This window comes from Dermochelys coriacea, chromosome 6, assembly GCF_009764565.3.
Source record: "Dermochelys coriacea isolate rDerCor1 chromosome 6, rDerCor1.pri.v4, whole genome shotgun sequence".
In the NCBI taxonomy this organism is placed as follows: Eukaryota; Metazoa; Chordata; order Testudines; family Dermochelyidae; genus Dermochelys; species Dermochelys coriacea.
Window position 1 is genome coordinate 540,416 of NC_050073.1, and position 18,152 is coordinate 558,567.

At 68.5% G+C, this 18,152-nt stretch overlaps 2 protein-coding genes across 5 annotated transcripts; both read right to left on the reverse strand.

Annotated features, from left to right (window-relative positions):
• Positions 1-351: 351 nt before the first annotated feature.
• Positions 352-5,025, reverse strand: PRODH2 (proline dehydrogenase 2). 3 transcript variants are annotated; one of them, XM_038404697.2, is made up of 10 exons: positions 4,727-5,009; positions 4,005-4,198; positions 3,500-3,620; positions 3,048-3,131; positions 2,557-2,637; positions 1,848-1,994; positions 1,562-1,728; positions 1,079-1,189; positions 842-930; positions 353-683 (listed from the first exon to the last, which is right to left on the reverse strand). In XM_038404697.2, the coding sequence occupies exons 1-10, from the start codon at positions 4,919-4,921 to the stop codon at positions 514-516; spliced, it is 1,359 nt and encodes a 452-aa protein (XP_038260625.1). In that variant the 5' UTR covers positions 4,922-5,009; the 3' UTR covers positions 353-513. The 3 variants fall into 3 exon arrangements, with proteins under 3 accessions (XP_043372968.1, XP_038260625.1, XP_043372967.1); XM_043517033.1 differs by lacking the exon at positions 1,079-1,189 and having other exon boundaries at positions 352-683; positions 4,727-5,025; XM_043517032.1 differs by lacking the exon at positions 3,048-3,131 and having other exon boundaries at positions 4,727-5,011.
• Positions 5,026-5,243: 218 nt separating this feature from the next.
• Positions 5,244-16,556, reverse strand: LOC119857890 (eukaryotic translation initiation factor 3 subunit C). 2 transcript variants are annotated; one of them, XM_043517025.1, is made up of 21 exons: positions 16,427-16,556; positions 15,301-15,411; positions 14,914-14,979; positions 14,298-14,487; positions 13,850-13,975; positions 13,716-13,770; positions 13,526-13,638; positions 11,997-12,118; positions 11,524-11,665; positions 11,321-11,424; positions 10,938-11,079; positions 10,444-10,569; positions 10,036-10,129; positions 9,548-9,735; positions 8,862-9,086; positions 8,273-8,636; positions 6,440-6,599; positions 6,208-6,273; positions 6,031-6,118; positions 5,691-5,853; positions 5,244-5,418 (listed from the first exon to the last, which is right to left on the reverse strand). In XM_043517025.1, exons 1-21 carry the CDS (start codon positions 16,489-16,491, stop codon positions 5,333-5,335), a joined length of 2,796 nt encoding a protein of 931 aa, XP_043372960.1. In that variant the 5' UTR covers positions 16,492-16,556; the 3' UTR covers positions 5,244-5,332. The 2 variants fall into 2 exon arrangements, with proteins under 2 accessions (XP_043372960.1, XP_038263336.1); XM_038407408.2 differs by having other exon boundaries at positions 11,997-12,121.
• Between the last annotated feature and the right edge of the window lie 1,596 nt (positions 16,557-18,152).

The following is an 18,152-nucleotide window of genomic DNA, read 5'->3' on the forward strand; positions in this document are numbered from 1 at the left end:
CCTGGGCCCGGCGGTGTCTACCAGCCCCCTGCAGCTCGGGGCGGACGGAGGGGCTAGAGCAGGGCAGGCTGGGAGCCAGGATGCCTGGGTTCGCTTCCTGAGGGGCTGATACAGTTTCCCCCTTCCATGGGCTGGAGCTGAGCGTAGCATCACTACCCAGCCCCCCACCCCAGGGCCCCTGTTGAGTCAATAAACACTGCTCGGGCAGGGGCAGACACCATGAGGTGAGATGATTTGGTTTTATGGGGCAGACAGTGGCAGAATCAATGGGGGTTCCCACTTCCGGGGGGTTGCTAGGAGTAGGGGGTGGGGGCTGTGGACAGGAGTGTCCCCTTCCCTCCCCCCACACACCCAGAAGTCAGGCCACAATTCCCCCCTCCCAGAATCCCTCAGGGCAGGGTGGGAGGCGACAGGCTGGCCAACTCGCAGCGGGCCCCCACTCCCACAGCCTCTGGGGCCAAAGAGCAGGACGGGTTGTGGGGGGGCAGCGGTTCTCTCGGACGCCTGGGTTCCTCAGGGGTGGCGCAGCAGGCGCCTCCAGAGCTCCCGGCGGAGGAGGTCCCGCTCTTTGCGGGTGCCCTGCAGCACGCTCTGGTTCTCCTGGGCCCGGCGCACCAGGTACGGCAGCACGTCCGCCACCGCCCCGTAGGGGATGGACTTGTAGGTGGCGTACCCAGCCTGGCCTGCAGGAGAGAGACGGTCAGCAGGGGGCGCCGGCCGCCCGGGGAGGGGGGAAGTGCCCTGGGCTGGCTAGCGGGGGGGGGGCAGCAAAGGGGCTCCGTGCACTGTGAGGGGGCAGGGGGGGCATTGCAGGCTCGGGGGGCAGCAGAGGGGCACGTACCCAAGGCCAGGGAGACGTGGTCACACATGCCCAGCAGCTGCCCGAAGCAGACGGCCCCTCCGTCCTTGGCAATGCCCAGCTCCTCCATCCTGTAAGGGGACCCGGATTAGGCACCTGCCCCCTCTGGCCCCATGCCCCTCCTTCGCCTCTGCCCCTCACCCCCCCACTCAGGGCACGAGGGAGCCGTGCCCCCGGAGTGTAACCGCAGGGCCTGCCCCCCACCCCCACCCCACTGACCTGCGCACGGCGTGGCTCACAGAGGCCTCGTTGTGGCTGGCCACAATTAGCTGGCACCGCTGCCCATCCCGTGCCACCAGCTCCAGCAGCAGGTCCAGGCAGCGCTGGTAGCTGCAATACAGAGCACCAGCGTGGGCCCAGGACCCGGGGGTCCTGCACCCCAAGCTCACAGAGCGCCAGCCTGGGCCCAGGACCCGGGGGTCCTGCACCCCAAGCTCACACAGTGCCAGCGTGGACCCGGGGGTCCTGCACCCCAAGCTCACAGAGCGCCAGCGTGGGCCCGGGGGTCCTGCACCCTCAACCTTGCTCCCCCTCCCTGGGGTCATTGCTCCAGCAGTTCAGCATGAGACCCAGGTGTCCTGCACCCCACCACACGTGCATGCAAACCATGGGGGTCACCACAGGCCCCGCCCCAGCTTCCTGTTGGGGGTCAAGGTGGCAAGGGTGGGGGGGAGCCAGGTGTCCACCCCCTCTCCCACTCACCTGTGGTTGGTGGCCTCCCAGGTGGGGTGCAGGGGGTCAGGGTATCCCCGCTCCCGTGCCAGCCGCCGCTCCTGCTCCAAGTAGGCCCCACGCACTAGCTTCACCCCGAAACAGAAGCCCCGACGCTCAGCCAGCGCCACGTCCGCACGAAGCCGCACCAGGCAATCCTATGAGAGAGCGGCACCAAGCTCGGGGGGGCAGAACTTGTGGGGAGGCCGGCCATGGGATCCAGGCTGGGGGCCGTGGGGGGAGGCTGGCCCAGGGGGTGCAGGCCAGGTGGGGGTACCTGCAGGTAGCACTGGTAGGTGTTCCACACCCAGGGCTGGGTGCGATTCCAACGCCCCATCAGCGCCAGGGTGACAAGTGTCAGCGCAGGGTTCACGTAGGTGTACTCGGCGTCCACCAGCACCCGCACACCCGCCTCCACCGCCCGCTGTGGGGAGACACAGTCAGTCCCCCAGTACCCCCGGCACCCGCCTCCACCGCCCACTGCGCGGAGACACAGTCAGACCCCCAGTACCCGCCTCCACCGCCCGCTGCGGGGAGACACAGTCAGACCCCCGGTACCCACCTCCACCGCCCGCTGGAGGAGACACAGTCAGACCCCCGGTACCCGCCTCCACCGCCCGCTGGAGGAGACACAGTCAGACCCCCGGTACCCACCTCCACCGCCCGCTGGAGGAGACACAGTCAGACCCCCGTACCCGCCTCCACCGCCCGCTGGAGGAGACACAGTCAGACCCCCGTACCCGCCTCCACCGCCCGCTGGAGGAGACACAGTCAGACCCCCGTACCCGCCTCCACTGCCCGCTGGAGGAGACACAGTCAGACCCCTGTACCCGCCTCCACTGCCCGCTGGGGGAGACAGTCTGGCCCCGTCCAACCCTCAGGACCTCCGTTGACCCGACAGGGAGAGACATGGTAAGACCCACCAAGTGATAGGCCCCACCCCCGTGCATCCCCCCAACTCCTGGGCGCGGCCCCAGCTCTCTGACCTGGGTGACCCCGTCCAGCCGCAGCAGGGAGGCCTGGAGGTGCCGGTTCTCAGTGGGGCTCAGGCCGGAGAAATTCGCCTCCTGGGGGCAGCGTTAGGGGGAGGGTTGGTCCAGCTCTAAGGAATCCGCACCCGCATCTGCACAGGGTAATCTGGGGGTGGGGCGGGGCTGGGCCCCCGATGGGGGGCTCAGAGGGGTGGGCTGAGCCCAGGCCCCCGATGGGGGGCTCAGAGGGGTGGGCTGAGCCCCTCCAACCAGGCCCCAGCGCCCCTGGGACAGGCAGATGCTGCGGGTCCCGGCTGGCTCCAAGACCTTGCAGGGGTCGAGATCCTGGCAGGGGCTAAAGGGTGGGGGGAGCAGGGTGGGGCTGGGGCCCTAGCGTCACACTCAGGCCCTGGCTAAAGGCCGGGACAGAGCCAGCCCCCCCCCCATGTCTCAGTGATGGGGCCGCCCTAGGGGCAGGATTGGGGGGGCGAGGAGACACCACTGACCTCTCCACCCATCACGGCCACAAGTCTGTCTGTGCTCAGCTCCGACCTCCCCCCTGGCTCCTCCAGCTGCAGCGACACCGTCCTCTGGGGGGGAAAGCCAGGGGGGAGTCAGGGGCACCCCCATCCTACCCCCTTCCCCATGCCCCCTGCACTCCCTCAGCTCATCCTGCCACTTCTTCCCCCACATGACCCACACCCCTCCCCCTCCCCTTCCTGCCCCCCACACTCCCCCAGCCTCCCCTTAGTCAGTGGGTCACACTTGCATGCCTCAGCTAGCTCTCCGCCCCCACCCTGGCCTGCAGGCAGATTGGGCAGCAATGAGGGGACCCAGGTGTCCGGGCCCCAGCCCCTCAAGTCCCCATAGGCATGGAGCCGAGTGCCAAGCACTGTACCTCTTTTGCTCCCAAAACTCCTTACAAAAGGGGGCATCGGGAGCCTCCCCCGGTACTCACACAGAGCCCAGCGCTCATCAGGGCTGTCACTTTCAGCTGCATCATGGGCTGGGGTCCCCCCGGGGCCGAGAGCCCCACGCAGCCTAGCATGGCCCCCCGGTTCCCCTCGTACCAGCTCTCCCTGCGGGGACAGAGAGCTGGGCCCCTGCACGGCCCCCCGGTTCCCCTCGCACCAGCCCTCCCTGCGGGGACAGAGAGCTGGGCCCCCGCATGGCCTCCCCCACCCTACAGCCCCCCGGCTCTCCTTGCACCAGCCCTCCCCGCGGGGCCAGAGAGCTGGGCCCCCGCACAGCCACCCGCACCAGCCCTCCCTGTGGGGCCAGAGAGCTGGGCCCCCGCATGGCCCCCCAGTTCCCCTCGCACCAGCCCTCCCCACAGGGACAGAGATGGGCCCCCACAACCTCTCGAAAATGGAACCCGCTCTCTGGGACCATCCCCAATGGCCCCCCCAAGACCCCATCCCCTGGGACTCCCCGTAACCAATTCCCATGATGGCCCCCCCTACCCTTCCTTGTCCTGCCCCACATCCTCCTCGATGGGCACGGCCAGGAGGGGGCGCAGCCCCAGGGCATGGAGGCGCTGCACTGTGACCCCCACCTCAGGGGGCGTCTGCCCCGCCACGAACTGCCCGTAGAAGGAGGTGCGCAGCAGGGACCCCCAGAGCCGGCACCCCAGCAGTCTCCGGGACACGGAGAGCAGCTGGGGAGGAGAGCAGGAGTCAGTGACCCCCATCGACAGCCCCCCATGGGGGGCCTGCTGCAGGGGGTACACATGGTTGTGGGGTGGGGCAATCTCATAGCGGGCCACAGAGGTGGTTTACAGGGGATAGTGTGGGGTAGTCTTGCAAAGCAGCAGGAGTCTCATGGGGGGTGAAGTTTCACCATGGGGGCCCAGCTTAGGGAAGTGGGGGCCCGGGTCTCGCCCTGGGGGCCCGGCCCAGGGAAGCAGGGGGGCAGAGGGGAGCAGGGTCTCACCGTGGGGGCCAGGCCCAGGGAAGCAGGAGGCAGGGTCCCACCCTGGGGGCCCGGCCCAGGGAAGCGGGAGGCAGGGTCCCCCCCCGGGGGCCCGGCCCAGGGCAGAGCGGGGAGCAGGGTCCCCCCCCTGGGGGCCCGGCCCAGGGCAGAGCGGGGAGCAGGGTCCCACCCTGGGGGCCCGGCCCAGGGCAGAGCGGGGAGCAGGGTCCCACCCTGGGGGCCCGGCCCAGGGAAGCGGAGGGCAGGGTCTCACCGTGGGGGCCCGGCGCACCAGCCCCGGCAGGGCACACAGCTGGAACACCAGCAGCCCCCGCACCAGCTCCCAGCCACTCTTGAGCCGGAAGACGGCGCCATCAAAGCTGAGCTGGGCCCCATGGGGAGCTGGCGGGGGGGGGCCTGAGGCTGCCCCCCGTGCCCGCTGCAGCCAGCGCCCCCCGCGCCCCAGCATTGCACCCGCTGTAGCTGGCCAGGCTGTGAGCAAAGGTCACCCAGCATCAACCCCCCCGGCCATGGGGCAGAGCCAGCGGACAGTGAAATCCATTGCACTGCGACCCCCAGGGCAGTCACTCATTAACCCCACGGGGCTCCCCCCTGCGTCATGCAAGGCTGAATGGGGGGAGGCGCCCAGCGGGACCAATCCTGTGGGGGCTACCAGGAGATAAGGGGGCCCTCAGGTGGCAGCTTCCCCCCATCTGGGTCCAGCCCCCCCCAGCCCTGCCCCTCTCCCCCCCAGGTCCCTCCGCCCAGCCCCCCAGGAACTCCAGGCTGCGTCTCTCCCGCTCACGCTGTTTATTGTGGCTCCAATACAGCACTGGTTGCTCCCCCCACCCCCCCGGCGAGGACCCAGGCGTCCGGGCGGTCAGTAGTTGGCCTGTCGCTCCTGCTGGCGGTAGCCGCCCCGGCGCACGTAGCCGCCCTCGTTCTTGCGGTAGCCATCTTTCTGGTCTGGGGGAGAAGTGAGGTTAGAAACCGCCACGGGGGAGGGGTTCGCCCCACACACCCAACGTGGCCTAGGGGTTTGAGGCAGAGGGCAGGCTATGGGGAGCTGGCACTCACCCTGGGAGATGGGTACCCTGCGGGCGGTGTGCAGGGGAGATTGCTATGGGAGGTGTGGGGCAGCCACTCACCCCGGAAGTACCCGCCATAGGTGCCCTGGGGTGGTCGGTGTCTCAGGGAGCGGGGATAGGTGTGGGGCAGGCCGTGGGGCAGACACTCACCCCGGAAGTACCCGCCGTAGGTGCCCTGCTTGTGATCGAAGACGCGCTCGTTGTTCTCCACCAGGTTGCCGAGTTTCTCGGCCAGCTGCAGCGCCATGTTCTGCAGGGCCGTGGGCTCCGTGCGGTGCATCACCACCGTCTGTGTGGGCTGGTCCAGGGACGCCTGCGGGGCCGGGGGTCAGCGCAGGGCCTGGCGCCCCCCCGGCGGACCCCCCCACCCCGCCCCAGCCCTGCGTCCCCCTCCCTGGCCCCGCCCGTGCCCTGTGTCCCCCTCCGCCCCGTGGTGCCCCGCGTCCCCCCCACCTCGGCCCCCATGGCCGGACCCCAGCCCGCACCTCACCATGAGCTCCTCGTTGATGATCATCTTGCTGATGATGCTGTGCACGGTGGGCAGGTCCAGCTGGAACATGTCCGACAGGATCTCCATGCTGGGGGGGGGGCAAACAGAGGGGGGGCTTAGGGACAGGCCCCGCCCCCACCCCCCGCCCCCAGGCCCCACCCCCAGGCCCCGCCCTACCTGATGGAGTCGTAGACACTGCTGTAGGTGAAGAGGTAGGTGCGCAGCGACTCCTCCTGGATTTTCCTGCAAGGAGCGGCAGAGAGGGCGGGGTCACAGCAGGCTCCACCCCTTGCTGAGCTCAGGGTGCCCCCCACAGGGGGAAACCCCATGGCTGGGTATGGGAGCCTTCCCCCTCCCGCATGGCCCCCACCGATAGCCGCTCCCCACAGCATCCAGTCGCCCCGCTCACCGGACCAGCATGGTTCGCACTTTGTCGGCCTCAGGGAACAGGTCCCAGACCTTCCCGTTCATCTTCTCGTTGATGATGAAGCGGTGGCAGGTTCGCCAGTCGCCCATCTTCATGGCCTTGGACGCTGCCACCACGTGCTCCCGCATTGACTCGGGGGGGCCTGGGGGCAGCGAGAGAGGGCAGGCGCTATGGGGCCGGTCCCCTGGCTCCCATCCGGCCCAGGGCAGGGGCTGGTTGGCTGGGGGGGTGCTCTGGGGGCCCACTATTGGGCATAGGAACCTGGCCTGGGAGACACCGGGCCCCGCTCACCAGGCGCTCACCCAGCAGGGCCTGGCGCTGCGGTCAGGGGGCTGTGGGGAGCAGCGCGTGGGGGTCGGGCGCGGGGTGCTGTGTGGGGGGGGCACAGGGCCAGGGGGCTGTGCGTGGGGGGGGGCCGGGCGCAGGGGGGGGCCCGGGCACGGGGGGCCTGCATGTGGGGGGGGGGCCGGGTGCGGGGGCTGTGCGGGGGGGGCGTGGGGCCGGGGCCCTCACCCAGCAGGGGCTGGCGCTCGCCCACGCGCAGCTGCTGATGGAACTGCTCTGTGGGGGGGGACCGGCGCCAGCACTGTGTGTGGGGGGGGCCTCACCCAGCAGGGGCTGGCGCTGCGGTCAGGGGGCTGTGGGGAGCAGCGCGTGGGGGCCGGGCACGGGGTGCTGTGGGGGGGGCCCGGGCACAGGGGGGGGGCCCAGGCACAGGGGGCCTGCATGTGGGGGGGGCTGGGCGCGGGCGCTGTTTGTGGGGGGGGCCTCACCCAGCAGGGGCTGGCGCTTGCCCACGCGCAGCTGCTGATGGAACTGCTCTGTGGGGGGTGGGGGCCGGGCGCGGGCGCTGTGTGTGGGGGGGGCCTCACCCAGCAGGGGCTGGCGCTCGCCCACGCGCAGCTGGTGGTGGAACTGCTCTGTGGGGGGGGCCGGGCGCGGGCGCTGTGTGGGGGGGGGGCCTCACCCAGCAGGGGCTGGCGCTCGCCCACGCGCAGCTGGTGGTGGAACTGCTCTGTGGGGGGGGCCGGGTGCGGGCGCTGTGTGCGGGGGGGCCTCACCCAGCAGGGGCTGGCGCTCGCCCACACGCAGCTGGTGGTGGAACTGCTCTGTGGGGGGGGCCGGGCGCGGGCGCTGTGTGTGGGGGGGGCCTCACCCAGCAGGGGCTGGCGCTCGCCCACGCGCAGCTGGTGGTGGAACTGCTCTGTGGGGGGGGCCAGGTGCGGGCGCTGTGTGCGGGGGGGCCTCACCCAGCAGGGGCTGGCGCTCGCCCATGCGCAGCTGGTGGTGGAACTGCTCTGTGGGGGGGGCCGGGCGCGGGCGCTGTGTGTGGGGGGGGCCTCACCCAGCAGGGGCTGGCGCTCGCCCACGCGCAGCTGGTGGTGGAACTGCTCTGTGGGGGGGGCCGGGTGCGGGCGCTGTGTGCGGGGGGGCCTCACCCAGCAGGGGCTGGCGCTCGCCCACGCGCAGCTGGTGGTGGAACTGCTCTGTGGGGGGGGCCGGGCGCGGGCGCTGTGTGTGGGGGGGCCTCACCCAGCAGGGGCTGGCGCTCGCCCACGCGCAGCTGGTGGTGGAACTGCTCTGTGGGGGGGGCCGGGCGCGGGCGCTGTGTGCGGGGGGGCCTCACCCAGCAGGGGCTGGCGCTCGCCCACGCGCAGCTGGTGGTGGAACTGCTCTGTGGGGGGGGCCGGGTGCGGGCGCTGTGTGTGGGGGGGCCTCACCCAGCAGGGGCTGGCGCTCGCCCACGCGCAGCTGGTGGTGGAACTGCTCTGTGGGGGGGGCCGGGCGCGGGCGCTGTGTGCGGGGGGGCCTCACCCAGCAGGGGCTGGCGCTCGCCCACGCGCAGCTGGTGGTGGAACTGCTTGCTGATCATGCGGCGGCGGGCGTCGAACTCGTGGGCGGCCATGTAGGGGATCTCCAGCAGCATGGCCGACACCAGGTAGACGCACTCCAGCAGCTCCAGGTTGATGTGCATGTGGAAGGGCACCTGGCGCCGCTTCTCCACCTTCTCCTGCTCCTGGTTCCGCTCCTGCAGGCTGCGCATCAGCAGCCCCTGCCCCAGCAGCTCCTTGGCCCGGCCCGAGGACTGAATGTCCAGCAGCGCGTTGTGCGCGTCCTTGGTCAGCCCCTGCCGGAAGGCGCAGATCCCCAGCTGCACCATGGTGCGGTTGTACAGGATCTGCGGGGAGAGGGGGTGAGAGGCGGCCCCGCGCAGAGCCCCAGGCCTGCCCCCACTCCCACACCCCACAGCCCCTGCACCATGGGGCGGCTGTACAGCATCTGCGGGAAAGGCAGCTGAGAGGCAGCCCCCCACGGCCCTGCGCTGCTCCCCTCTCACACCACGCCCCCCACGGCCCCTGCACCATGGGAGCTGCGGGGAGACACCCCACACCCTGCCCCTCACCTGCACCGGGGGGTCAGCATGCTGGATGTTGTCCTGCAGGTGCGACATGAGCATGAGGTCGCGGGCCTGGAACCAGCGGCTGTGCAGGGCGTGGTGGTAGATGTGGCAGAGGATGGCACAGGTGCGGATCCGGTCCGTGCGGTCCTTGGCGTAGATGAACTTGCAGAGCCGGTCCATGAGCGCCGCGCTGTCCTCCCCCTCGTTCTCCACCTGGTCCTGCTCCGACTGCGGGGCCGTGGGGTGAGGCCAGGCCGGGCCGGGGCACCCCCAGAGGGAGACCCGACCTCCCCAGAGCATCCCCGCCGACCACCCCCCGCCAACCACCACCAGAGCACCCCCCGCCAACCGCCCCCACTGACCACCCCCAGAGCACCAACCGCCCCTAGAGCGCCCCTGCCAACCGCCCCCACAGGATCCCAGAACTCCCCACTCCAACTGCGGGGAACAGAGTGAGACTGGCCGGCCTAGAGCACCCCCAGCAGGCAAACAAACGTGAGACGGGGGCTTGGCAGGGCTCCACATCAACACCGCCAGGAGAAAAGATGAGGAGATCAGTGACAGGGGGCCCACAAAACCTTGATGCTAATGGGGGCTCGGTACCTTGGAGTCGCCAGCAGGGCCCTGCTGGGGGATTGGGGGGCTGCAAGGGGACTGGAGGGTCGGGGTCCCAGAGGGGGGGTCAGTACCTTGGAGTCGCCAGCGGGGCCCTGCTCCCGCTGATGCGCCTTGTAGTCAAACTTGTAGTAGGTGTGCAGCACCCGGCGCAGGTACCCGCGGCAGATCTCCTCCGTGGTGCCCTTCTCCTGCAGGTAGCTCTGCACGCGCCCAATGATCCCGCACACCCGCCCCTCGTCCTTCAGGTGGTCTACGTACTCTGGGGGGGCAGGGTGGGGTCACACCCCATCCCCAGCCCCCTGGCACCCAGTCCCCCCATCCCCAGGGCCCCCCCGGCAGCCAGACGCCCCACCCCAGGGCAGCGGGCTCCCCAAACACCCCTCCCAACCTGCCCCTCATCCTTCTGATGATCTAGGTACTCTGGAGAGCAGGCGTTTCCCCCCAGTGAACCCCCCTGACACACATTTCTTCCCCCAAGGGTTATTTCCTTAGGAGTGGATCCCCCAAACTCATGCCAGCCCCCCGGCCCTCAGCCCCACCACGCCCCCTCCCCACTCACCCTGTGAGTGAGGGTCCGTGTTCTGCATGATCTTGGTGAACTCCTCGTCCATGCGCTCCACCAGCGTCAGGATGCAGCCGCGCACCCGCAGGGGCTGGGCGGGAGGGGAGGGGGAATCAAAGCCAAACCCCCAGAATCCAGGCCACCGCCCCAAGCCCCCACTGCAGCCCAGAGACTGCTCATGCCAATGCTCAGCCCCCCATTTCGTAACCACCCCCAGGGACTCACTCCCACTCCCCTTCCCTAGCACTAACCTGTGGCGGGTATTTCCACTGGCTCCATCATCAGCAGTAGCCACCCAGATGCTATGGGGTGAACAGCCCCCCGAACACTTCCCCAGCCCCTCTCCCTGCCCCCACGGGCGCCCCCTGGACACTGAGCGGGGCTGGCCCCATCGGGCCCTGGTACCTGCTCGAAGTTGGACAGGTTCTCAGACTCCTCCAGGATGTTCTCCCCGATGAAGATGTTGGGGTTGGCGAAGAGCATGTCCAGCAGCTCGTCGATGCTGTCCAGGCACTTCTTCCACATCTCCGGCTGCGACACAGCCCAGGTTAGAGGGCAGCAAAGTGCCGTGGGGCTGGGCAGCGGGGGGGAGGGAGGGGAGGATAGGCCCCACCCCCTCACCTGCATGTAGGTGGCCAGGTTGGGGTCCCACCCCGAGCCCCAGGCCCCACCCCCTCACCTGCATGTAGGTGGCCAGGTTGGGGTCCCGCCCCGAGCCCCAGCCCCCTCACCTGCATGTAGGTGGCCAGGTTGGGGTCTCACCCCCAACCCCAGGCCCTGCTCCCTCACCTGCATGTAGGTGGCCAGGTTGGGGTCCCGCCCCGAGCCCCAGCCCCCTCACCTGCATGTAGGTGGCCAGGTTGGGGTCTCACCCCCAACCCCAGGCCCCGCCCCCTCACCTTCATGTAGGTGGCCAGGTTGGGGTTGTAGTCGTAGAGGGAGGCGACAATGTTGAACTTGATTTTGAGGTCCATGGCGATACCCAGGTTGTTCTCGGCCGCGATGGTCACCAGCAGCTGCAGCAGCTCGATCTGGGCCGCCCTGCACGGCGGAGAGACCCGTCAGCCACCCCGGGGCATGCTGGGAAACAGCCGCCCCCCACCCCGACTTGTCAGCCTGGATATCCCAGGGCATGCTGGGAAAAGGGTCCTGCCCAGCCCCCAATGCCCCACCTCCCTACTCACAGAAGGGAGAAACCACCGCCCCACCCCCCGAATGCAGGAAGTGGGGCAGGAGACTCACTGCCCCACCCCCAGGGCATGCTGGGAGAAGCCCCACTCACCGGTCTGTGCCCTTCTTCCCACGAGCCTGCAGGATCTCATTGAGCTTCTTCACCACCACGGCGTGGTTGATCTCGGTGCCCTTGGCGAACATCTTGGGCTTCTCCTGGTGGGGGAAGAGAGCGGGTCAGGCCTGGGCTTCGGGCCTCTCTGCCCCACGGGGCATCTTCCCCAGCCCCCAGGGGTCCCCCGCCCGGGGTCTCACCTTGACCAGGGGCGCCCCCCCCTTGACCTTCTCCCACTCGCCGCCCTCATCCTCCTCGTCCTCGTCCTTCTTGGCCTTGCGGTCGTGCTTCTTCTTGGCTTTCTCCTCCCGCTTCTTCTCTGTCGACTTCTTGTCCTCGTCCCTGCGGGCAGTGAGTGAGGCATGGGACCCCAAGCCGCCAGTGCCGACACTCCCCACCCACAGGCACTGCCCCCGAGCCAGCCACCCTCAGAGAACAGAGCCAGGTGTCTGAGACTGGAAATGGGACCCAGGCATCCAGGACAGCTCCTCTAAAGCCTCCATAGCACCCCCAGCCACTGGGAAGGGGACCCAGGAGTCTGGGACGGTTCCCCCAGGGACCATGACAGGGAATGGGACCCAGGAATCTGGGACAGCTCCCCCAGGGGGCCCCACAGCCACTAAGGAAGTGGGGGAAGAGTCCAGGCTGAGATACACTAGGCCCCGCCCCTCACTTCTTGAGGAATTTGGAGGCCAGCGAGGTGTATTTGCCGTCATCCTCGTCGGACTCGGAGTCGGTGTCGGAGTCGGACGAGCCCCAGTCCTCGTCGTCGGAGTCCTCCTCCTCTTCCTCCTCCTCCTGGGGGAGACAGATCGTGCTGCTGCTGAGCATGCTGGGAAACGCGCCCACCATCCCCCAGCCTGGCATCCGCTGTGAAGCATGCTGGAAAATGTGCCCCCCACCCTGGCCTGGTCCCCACCACTGAGCATGCTGGGAAACACTCCCCGGACTGGCGCACAATGTTGAGACAGGGAGCGTAGGGCGCCCAGGTGAGCGATGTGAGCTCTCCAGTGGCCACAGACCAACATACGTTAGGCCAATGTCGTTTTGTAACACACTACTCCTGGGGGAATTCTACGCTACTCTGCATGTATATAGTTAACAAACTGTGCATATTTTTAATTTTTTGCACAGAAAAAAGCTTGTCAAAATGTCTCTGCAGTTCTGCCTTTTGCCCACCAGAGGGTGCTGTGGTAATAGAACACAGCAACAGCTCCCACCCAGCTAAAGAAGAGAAAGAGCCTGCCTTCTTTGCTGTGGGCCAGGTCAGGAGACACGAGTTATGGGGAGACAGACAGTGTGAGGTGCTGGGGGGTCAGACAGCAGCTCATAAGAGCTAGTGGAGGAGGGCACACTGTGACAGAGGCTGAATGGGAATGGAGGCGCAGGGCCACTGGGAGGAGAGAGGTGCACGCCTACATGTTTTGGGGGAAGGGGTGCACAGCTACATAAGGACAAGGGGTGGCTTAGTGAGGGCAGAGCCACATGGGGATGAAAGAGGGGGTACAGGGCCACAGAAACGGGGGTGGGGGTGTAGAGCCACATGGGGATGGGGGAGTGGGTGTGGAGGAACATGTGGGTGGGGGTGCAAGGACACATGGGGTGGTGGGGACAGGGCAGATGTGCCTGACTGAATGGGAAAGGCTAGCGATCAGTCAGGGTCTGCACGGAGGAAGCTCCTGAACAATCCCTCCCCGTCCCCCCCAAAAACTGTTCCATACTTTTCCCACCCACATCCAACAACCCTCCAAGTTCATACCCAGGCTCCTTCCCTCTCCCTCAGCTCCTCCCTTTCCCCTGACTCCGCCCAGCCTTTGTTCTGCTTCTGAAGGAGATGGGAAATACGGTTCCATATGGTAGTTTACATAAATTATTATTGCGTTAATGTGCCTAGTAAGGAACATACTTGTCAGAACACATTTCATGAATCTTTTACAGACGTACCTGCTAACAAAGCATTGTGAAATAAATGACCAAAATAATTGAAAGAGACTCGATTGTTCTGACAAATAAAATATGTAGAATTTTAAAATATCATGCACAGAATTTTTTGGTGCAGAATTCCCCCTTGCATAACACATGCGGTCTGAATGAACCTTAACCCAGCGGCCCCCCCACTACCGCCCCCAAGGGCATGCTGGGAACTGCCACACACATGGGCAATGCCACCCCCACCTCCCACATGCCAGGGACTGCCCTCACCTCCATCTTCTTGAGGAACTTGCTGCGTGACTCGCCAGAGGGCTCCTTTTTCTTCAGGAAGGCGGCCGCACTCATGCCCTCGCCATCATCATCGTCCTCCGAGGAAGAGGAGCCTGGGGGCGGGTAAGGGGAGGGATCAGCGCTGGAGCACAGCCAACCCCGCCCCCCGCCCCCATGGTGCCTGCCTCACCTTCCGAGTCATCGCTCTTCCTCCCTTCGTCCTCGTCTGCTGACTGCTCGGGGTTCTGGGGGGACAAGCGGGGTGAGACCCTGTGGGGCAGATCCCAGCCCCTCTCCCCAGCCCACCCCCGGCCCCAGCAGCACCTGTTTGTAGCTGGTGATCTGACTCTCGTAATCCCGGTTGTACTTGCGGATCTTCTGCCGCAGGGTACTCAGTGCCTTGGCATTGTTCTTGTTCATCTTCTTCTTGCCCTCCTTGTCCTCCCACAACTGGGGGGAGACAGAGCTCAGCAGCGAGAACCCGGCCCAACGGCCCCAGGGGGCCTGCAGACCCTGCAGCCGGCCCCTCCCCGGCTCCCAGCCTTGCCCCTTGGCTGTGCCTGTGCCCCCTATTCTGCCATGGCCTCCAGCTCAAGTCCTGCCATTAAGCATGATGGGAAACAGCCGGCCGTGCTCTGCCAGGGTCCCCATCGGACCCCCCCCACCGCGCCCTGGAAGCTCAGCCCCCGCAGGACACACCCCTGGCCCCAGGCAGCGGCGGATGTGCCACCTCATTGAGGTGTCCCCCCCCGCCGGGCCGCGGCACCCCCACCTCGTTGAGGTACTGCTCCAGGTCAGCCAGGATGCGGATGTAGAAGCGCGGGACGCCCTCCTTGTCCACGATACTCTTGGCCTTGCCGTAGGCCTTGCCCAGCAGCTCGAACTCCTCCAGGCACTTGGTGACGTCGCGGATCTTCATGGCGTTGCGGATGGTCTTGATCAGGTTGGTGAGCTCCTCGAACCTGCACCCGCAGTGGGTCAGCGCAAGGTCCGGCCCTCTACCCCTCCGTCCCCACCCCCGGGGTCCAGTCCAGCCCGGCCCTCGGGCCCTCCGCTGCCACCCCCGGGGTCAGCGCGGGGCCCGGCCCTGCCCTCAGGCCCCACCCCCGGGGTCAGTGCGGGGTCTAGCCCGGCTCTCTCCCCACCTCCGCCCAGCCAGCAGGGGTCACCACAGGGTCTGGCCCTCTCACAGCCCCCCACAACTGCCCCACCAACAGGGGTCAGTGCAGGATGGGACCCACACTCTCCACTGCAAGTCTCCTCATCTACCTAGCCCCTCCGGGCCCCCAATGGGGCAGCTGCCCACCCAGCACCCTCCAGTGGCTGCCTCGCCTCCCGGGAGCCCTCACTGCTACCCCCCTCTGCTGGGTCCGGCTGCCCCCACTCACCGCTTGTCCTTGGCGCTGCGCACCACCCGCTTGGTGTCCTCCTCATCCTCGCTCAGCACGATGGGCCTGGGGGGGGGGATGGGTGGGTGGATAAACGGGGGGCTGCTGGCCAAGCCTCTATCCATGGGATCCCTTCCCCCACAGACACCCCACCTACCCCTTGCCCCAGAGACACCCCCAGAGTATCCCTCCACCTAGGGTACCCCTTCCCTGCCTTCCAATGAACCCCGATCACCCCCGTCCCCTCCCCCCAGGTACCCCGACCCCTCCCCCCAGGGTACCCTGGGCACCCCCGGCCCCTCCCCCCAGGATACCTCTGGCGCCCCCTCCCCCAAGGGCCTGTCCCCCCCCAGGCCTGGGGCAGAGACGCGCCCCGCCCCCGCTCACTTGCTGTAGTTGCCCCCGACGGGCTTGGCCACCAGCTCGTCCCCGGAGAGCGACGACTCCGACTCGCTGTCCGAGCCCGTGGTGAAGAACCGGGACATGGCGCCGGCCGCTCTGCGGGGGGGCCGGGGGGGTCACGGGCTGGGGGGGGTACGGTGCCCCCCCGGAGCCCCCCCTCTCCGCGGCCCCCCCAACTGCTCCCCCCGGAGCCCCCCCTCTCCGCGGCCCCCCCAACTGCTCCCCCCGGAGCCCCCCCTCTCCGCGACCCCCCCAACTGCTCCCCCGGAAGCCCCCCCCTCCGCGACCCCCCCAACTGCTCCCCCCGGAAGCCCCCCCTCTCCGCGGCCCCCCCAACTGCTCCCCCCGGAGCCCCCCCTCTCCGCGGCCCTCCCAACTGCTCCCCCCGGAAGCCCCCCCTCCGCGGCCCCCCCAACTGCTCCCCCCGGAAGCCCCCCCTCTCCGCCGCCCCCCCAACTGCTCCCCCCGGAGCCCCCCCTCTCCGCGGCCCTCCCAACTGCTCCCCCCGGAAGCCCCCCCCCTCCGCGGCCCCCCAACTGCTCCCCCCGGAGCCCCCCTCTCGGCCCCCCCAACTGCTCCCCCCGGAGCCCCCCCCCTCCGCGGCCCCCCCAACTGCTCCCCCCGGAGCCCCCCCTCTCCGCGGCCCCCCCAACTGCTCCCCCCGGAGCCCCCCTCTCCGCGGCCCTCCCAACTGCTCCCCCCGGAAGCCCCCCCTCCGCGGCCCCCCCAACTGCTCCCCCCGGAAGCCCCCCCTCCGCGGCCCCCCCAACTGCTCCCCCCGGAAGCCCCCCTCCCGCGCCCCCCCCAACTGCTCCCCCCGGAGCCCCCCCTCTCCGCGGCCCCCCAACTGCTCCCCCCGGAGCCCCCCCCCTCCGCGGCCCTCCCACCTGCTCCCCCCGGAAGCCCCCCCCCCTCCGCGGCCCCCCAACTGCTCCCCCCGGAAGCCCCCCCCCCTCCGCGGCCCCCCAACTGCTCCCCCCGGAAGCCCCCCCTCCGCGGCCCCCCCAACTGCTCCCCCCGGAGCCCCCCCCCTGCGGCCCCCCAACTGCTCCCCCCGGAGCCCCCCCCCCTGCGGCCCCCCCCAACTGCCCCCCCTCTCCGCTCCGCTCACCGCGCACGTTGCTGCAACTCGGGTCGGGCCTGCGCTACTGAAGACAGGAAGCAGGAACTGCGCATGCGCGCTAGGAACCGGCTCGGCGGCGGACGCCGGGGAACGTAGTTCTAGTGGGACCGACCCCCAGGGCGTGCTGGGAAATGGAGTCCCGGGGCGGAGGGGCGCGGGGCGTGCTGGGAAATGGAGTCCCGGGGCGGAGGGGCGCGGGGCGTGCTGGGAAATGGAGTCCCGGGGGGTGTCCCAGACCTACAGGCTCGGTGCCGGGCCCCCAGCTCTGGTGCAGTGTCTGTCAGTGGGCCGGACCCCCAGAGCTCTCGCTCTCCCCCGGGGCCAGCCCCGCGGCCTCCCCACCTCCGGCCCCGAGCCCTGGGCTCCAGGTTCCTCCTCCACCTGGGCCCTGCCTGGTGCCAGGCTGGCACCCCCGGCGCGGGGACAGACGCCCCCTGCCAGAGCCCCCCTTAGTGCCGCTGCTCGCCCCTCCTTGGGTCTTGCCCCCTTCGCTGTGGCCCTGGAGCTGGCAACACCCCCGCTGGCCTCCATGGCCCTCCAGCAGCCTTCCCCGGGGCTGTGAACTGTGCCACACAGCATGGCTTGGGGGAAACTGAGGCACACGTGGGCCGCATAACCCTATTACTGAAAATTCTCATGTTGTCACAAGGTGCATGAAGGGAAATGGAGTCCTGGGGAGCAGGGCAGCATGGGAAGGCCGTGGGGAGAGGGGGTGGAATGGAAAGAGATGGGGGAGGGACAGGATGAGAAGTTGGGGCTGGGCTGTGGCTTTTCCCCAAGGGGTTAATCCCCTCCCCCCCAATGCTGATATCTGGCATCACTCCCCTCCCGCCCCCACGGCCCGGGGGGCAGAGGTAGATGTAGGGATGGATGAATGGATGGATCCCCCAACCCCCACATTCAGGGCTCATTGTCCCCCAGAGCAAATCAGGGCAGCTCCAGCCCATGAACCCTTCGGCCCTGCTCCGGGTTACCTCTGGTGTAGACAGGCCCCTGCCTACCATGGGCTAGTCCCAAACCCCATCCCATCCCTGCCCAGCCCCTCCTCATGTCCCCTGGGGCATGATGGGAAATATGACCTGGGGGTCACCCCCCACCTCCACCCCAGCGATGGCAGTGACCAGGAGCTGCAGAAACAGGCAGGCCAGCAAGGAGGCAGAGGAGCCTGCAGGGGTGTCCCCAGTGTGAGATGACTCTGCCCCCAGCCCCACAACCTCCCACTGGGGGACTTGGGGCACCCCCCAAGGCAGTAAGTGACACAGACACAGCAGTAACGCCCAGTACGCGCTGGTCACGGGAACGGGCCCTTTATTGACTGGGGCAGCTCCCCCCACATACACCTATGGACTCCATAGATCCCATCCCCCCACACATCATCCCCCCACATACCCACATCCATAGCCCTATACACCCCAGCCCCCACCACACCCTGCTCCCTCTCCCCTATATCCTCCCTCCCCCCTCCCCACACCCTGCCTCCCCTCCCCCATACCTTCCTTTCCCTGGCACGCAGCCCTGCCCCCATGGTGCTATGTAGTACCCTTCTCCCCCTGCCCCCCACACTCCCAGGCCCCACCATACCCACACTCCCAGCCCCATAAACCCCATCCGCTCAGATACCCCACATATCCACACTCTCAGCCCCAAACACTGCAGCCCCCCACATACCCACAGCCCCAGCCCATTATTCGCCAGCCCCACACCACCCTTCCTA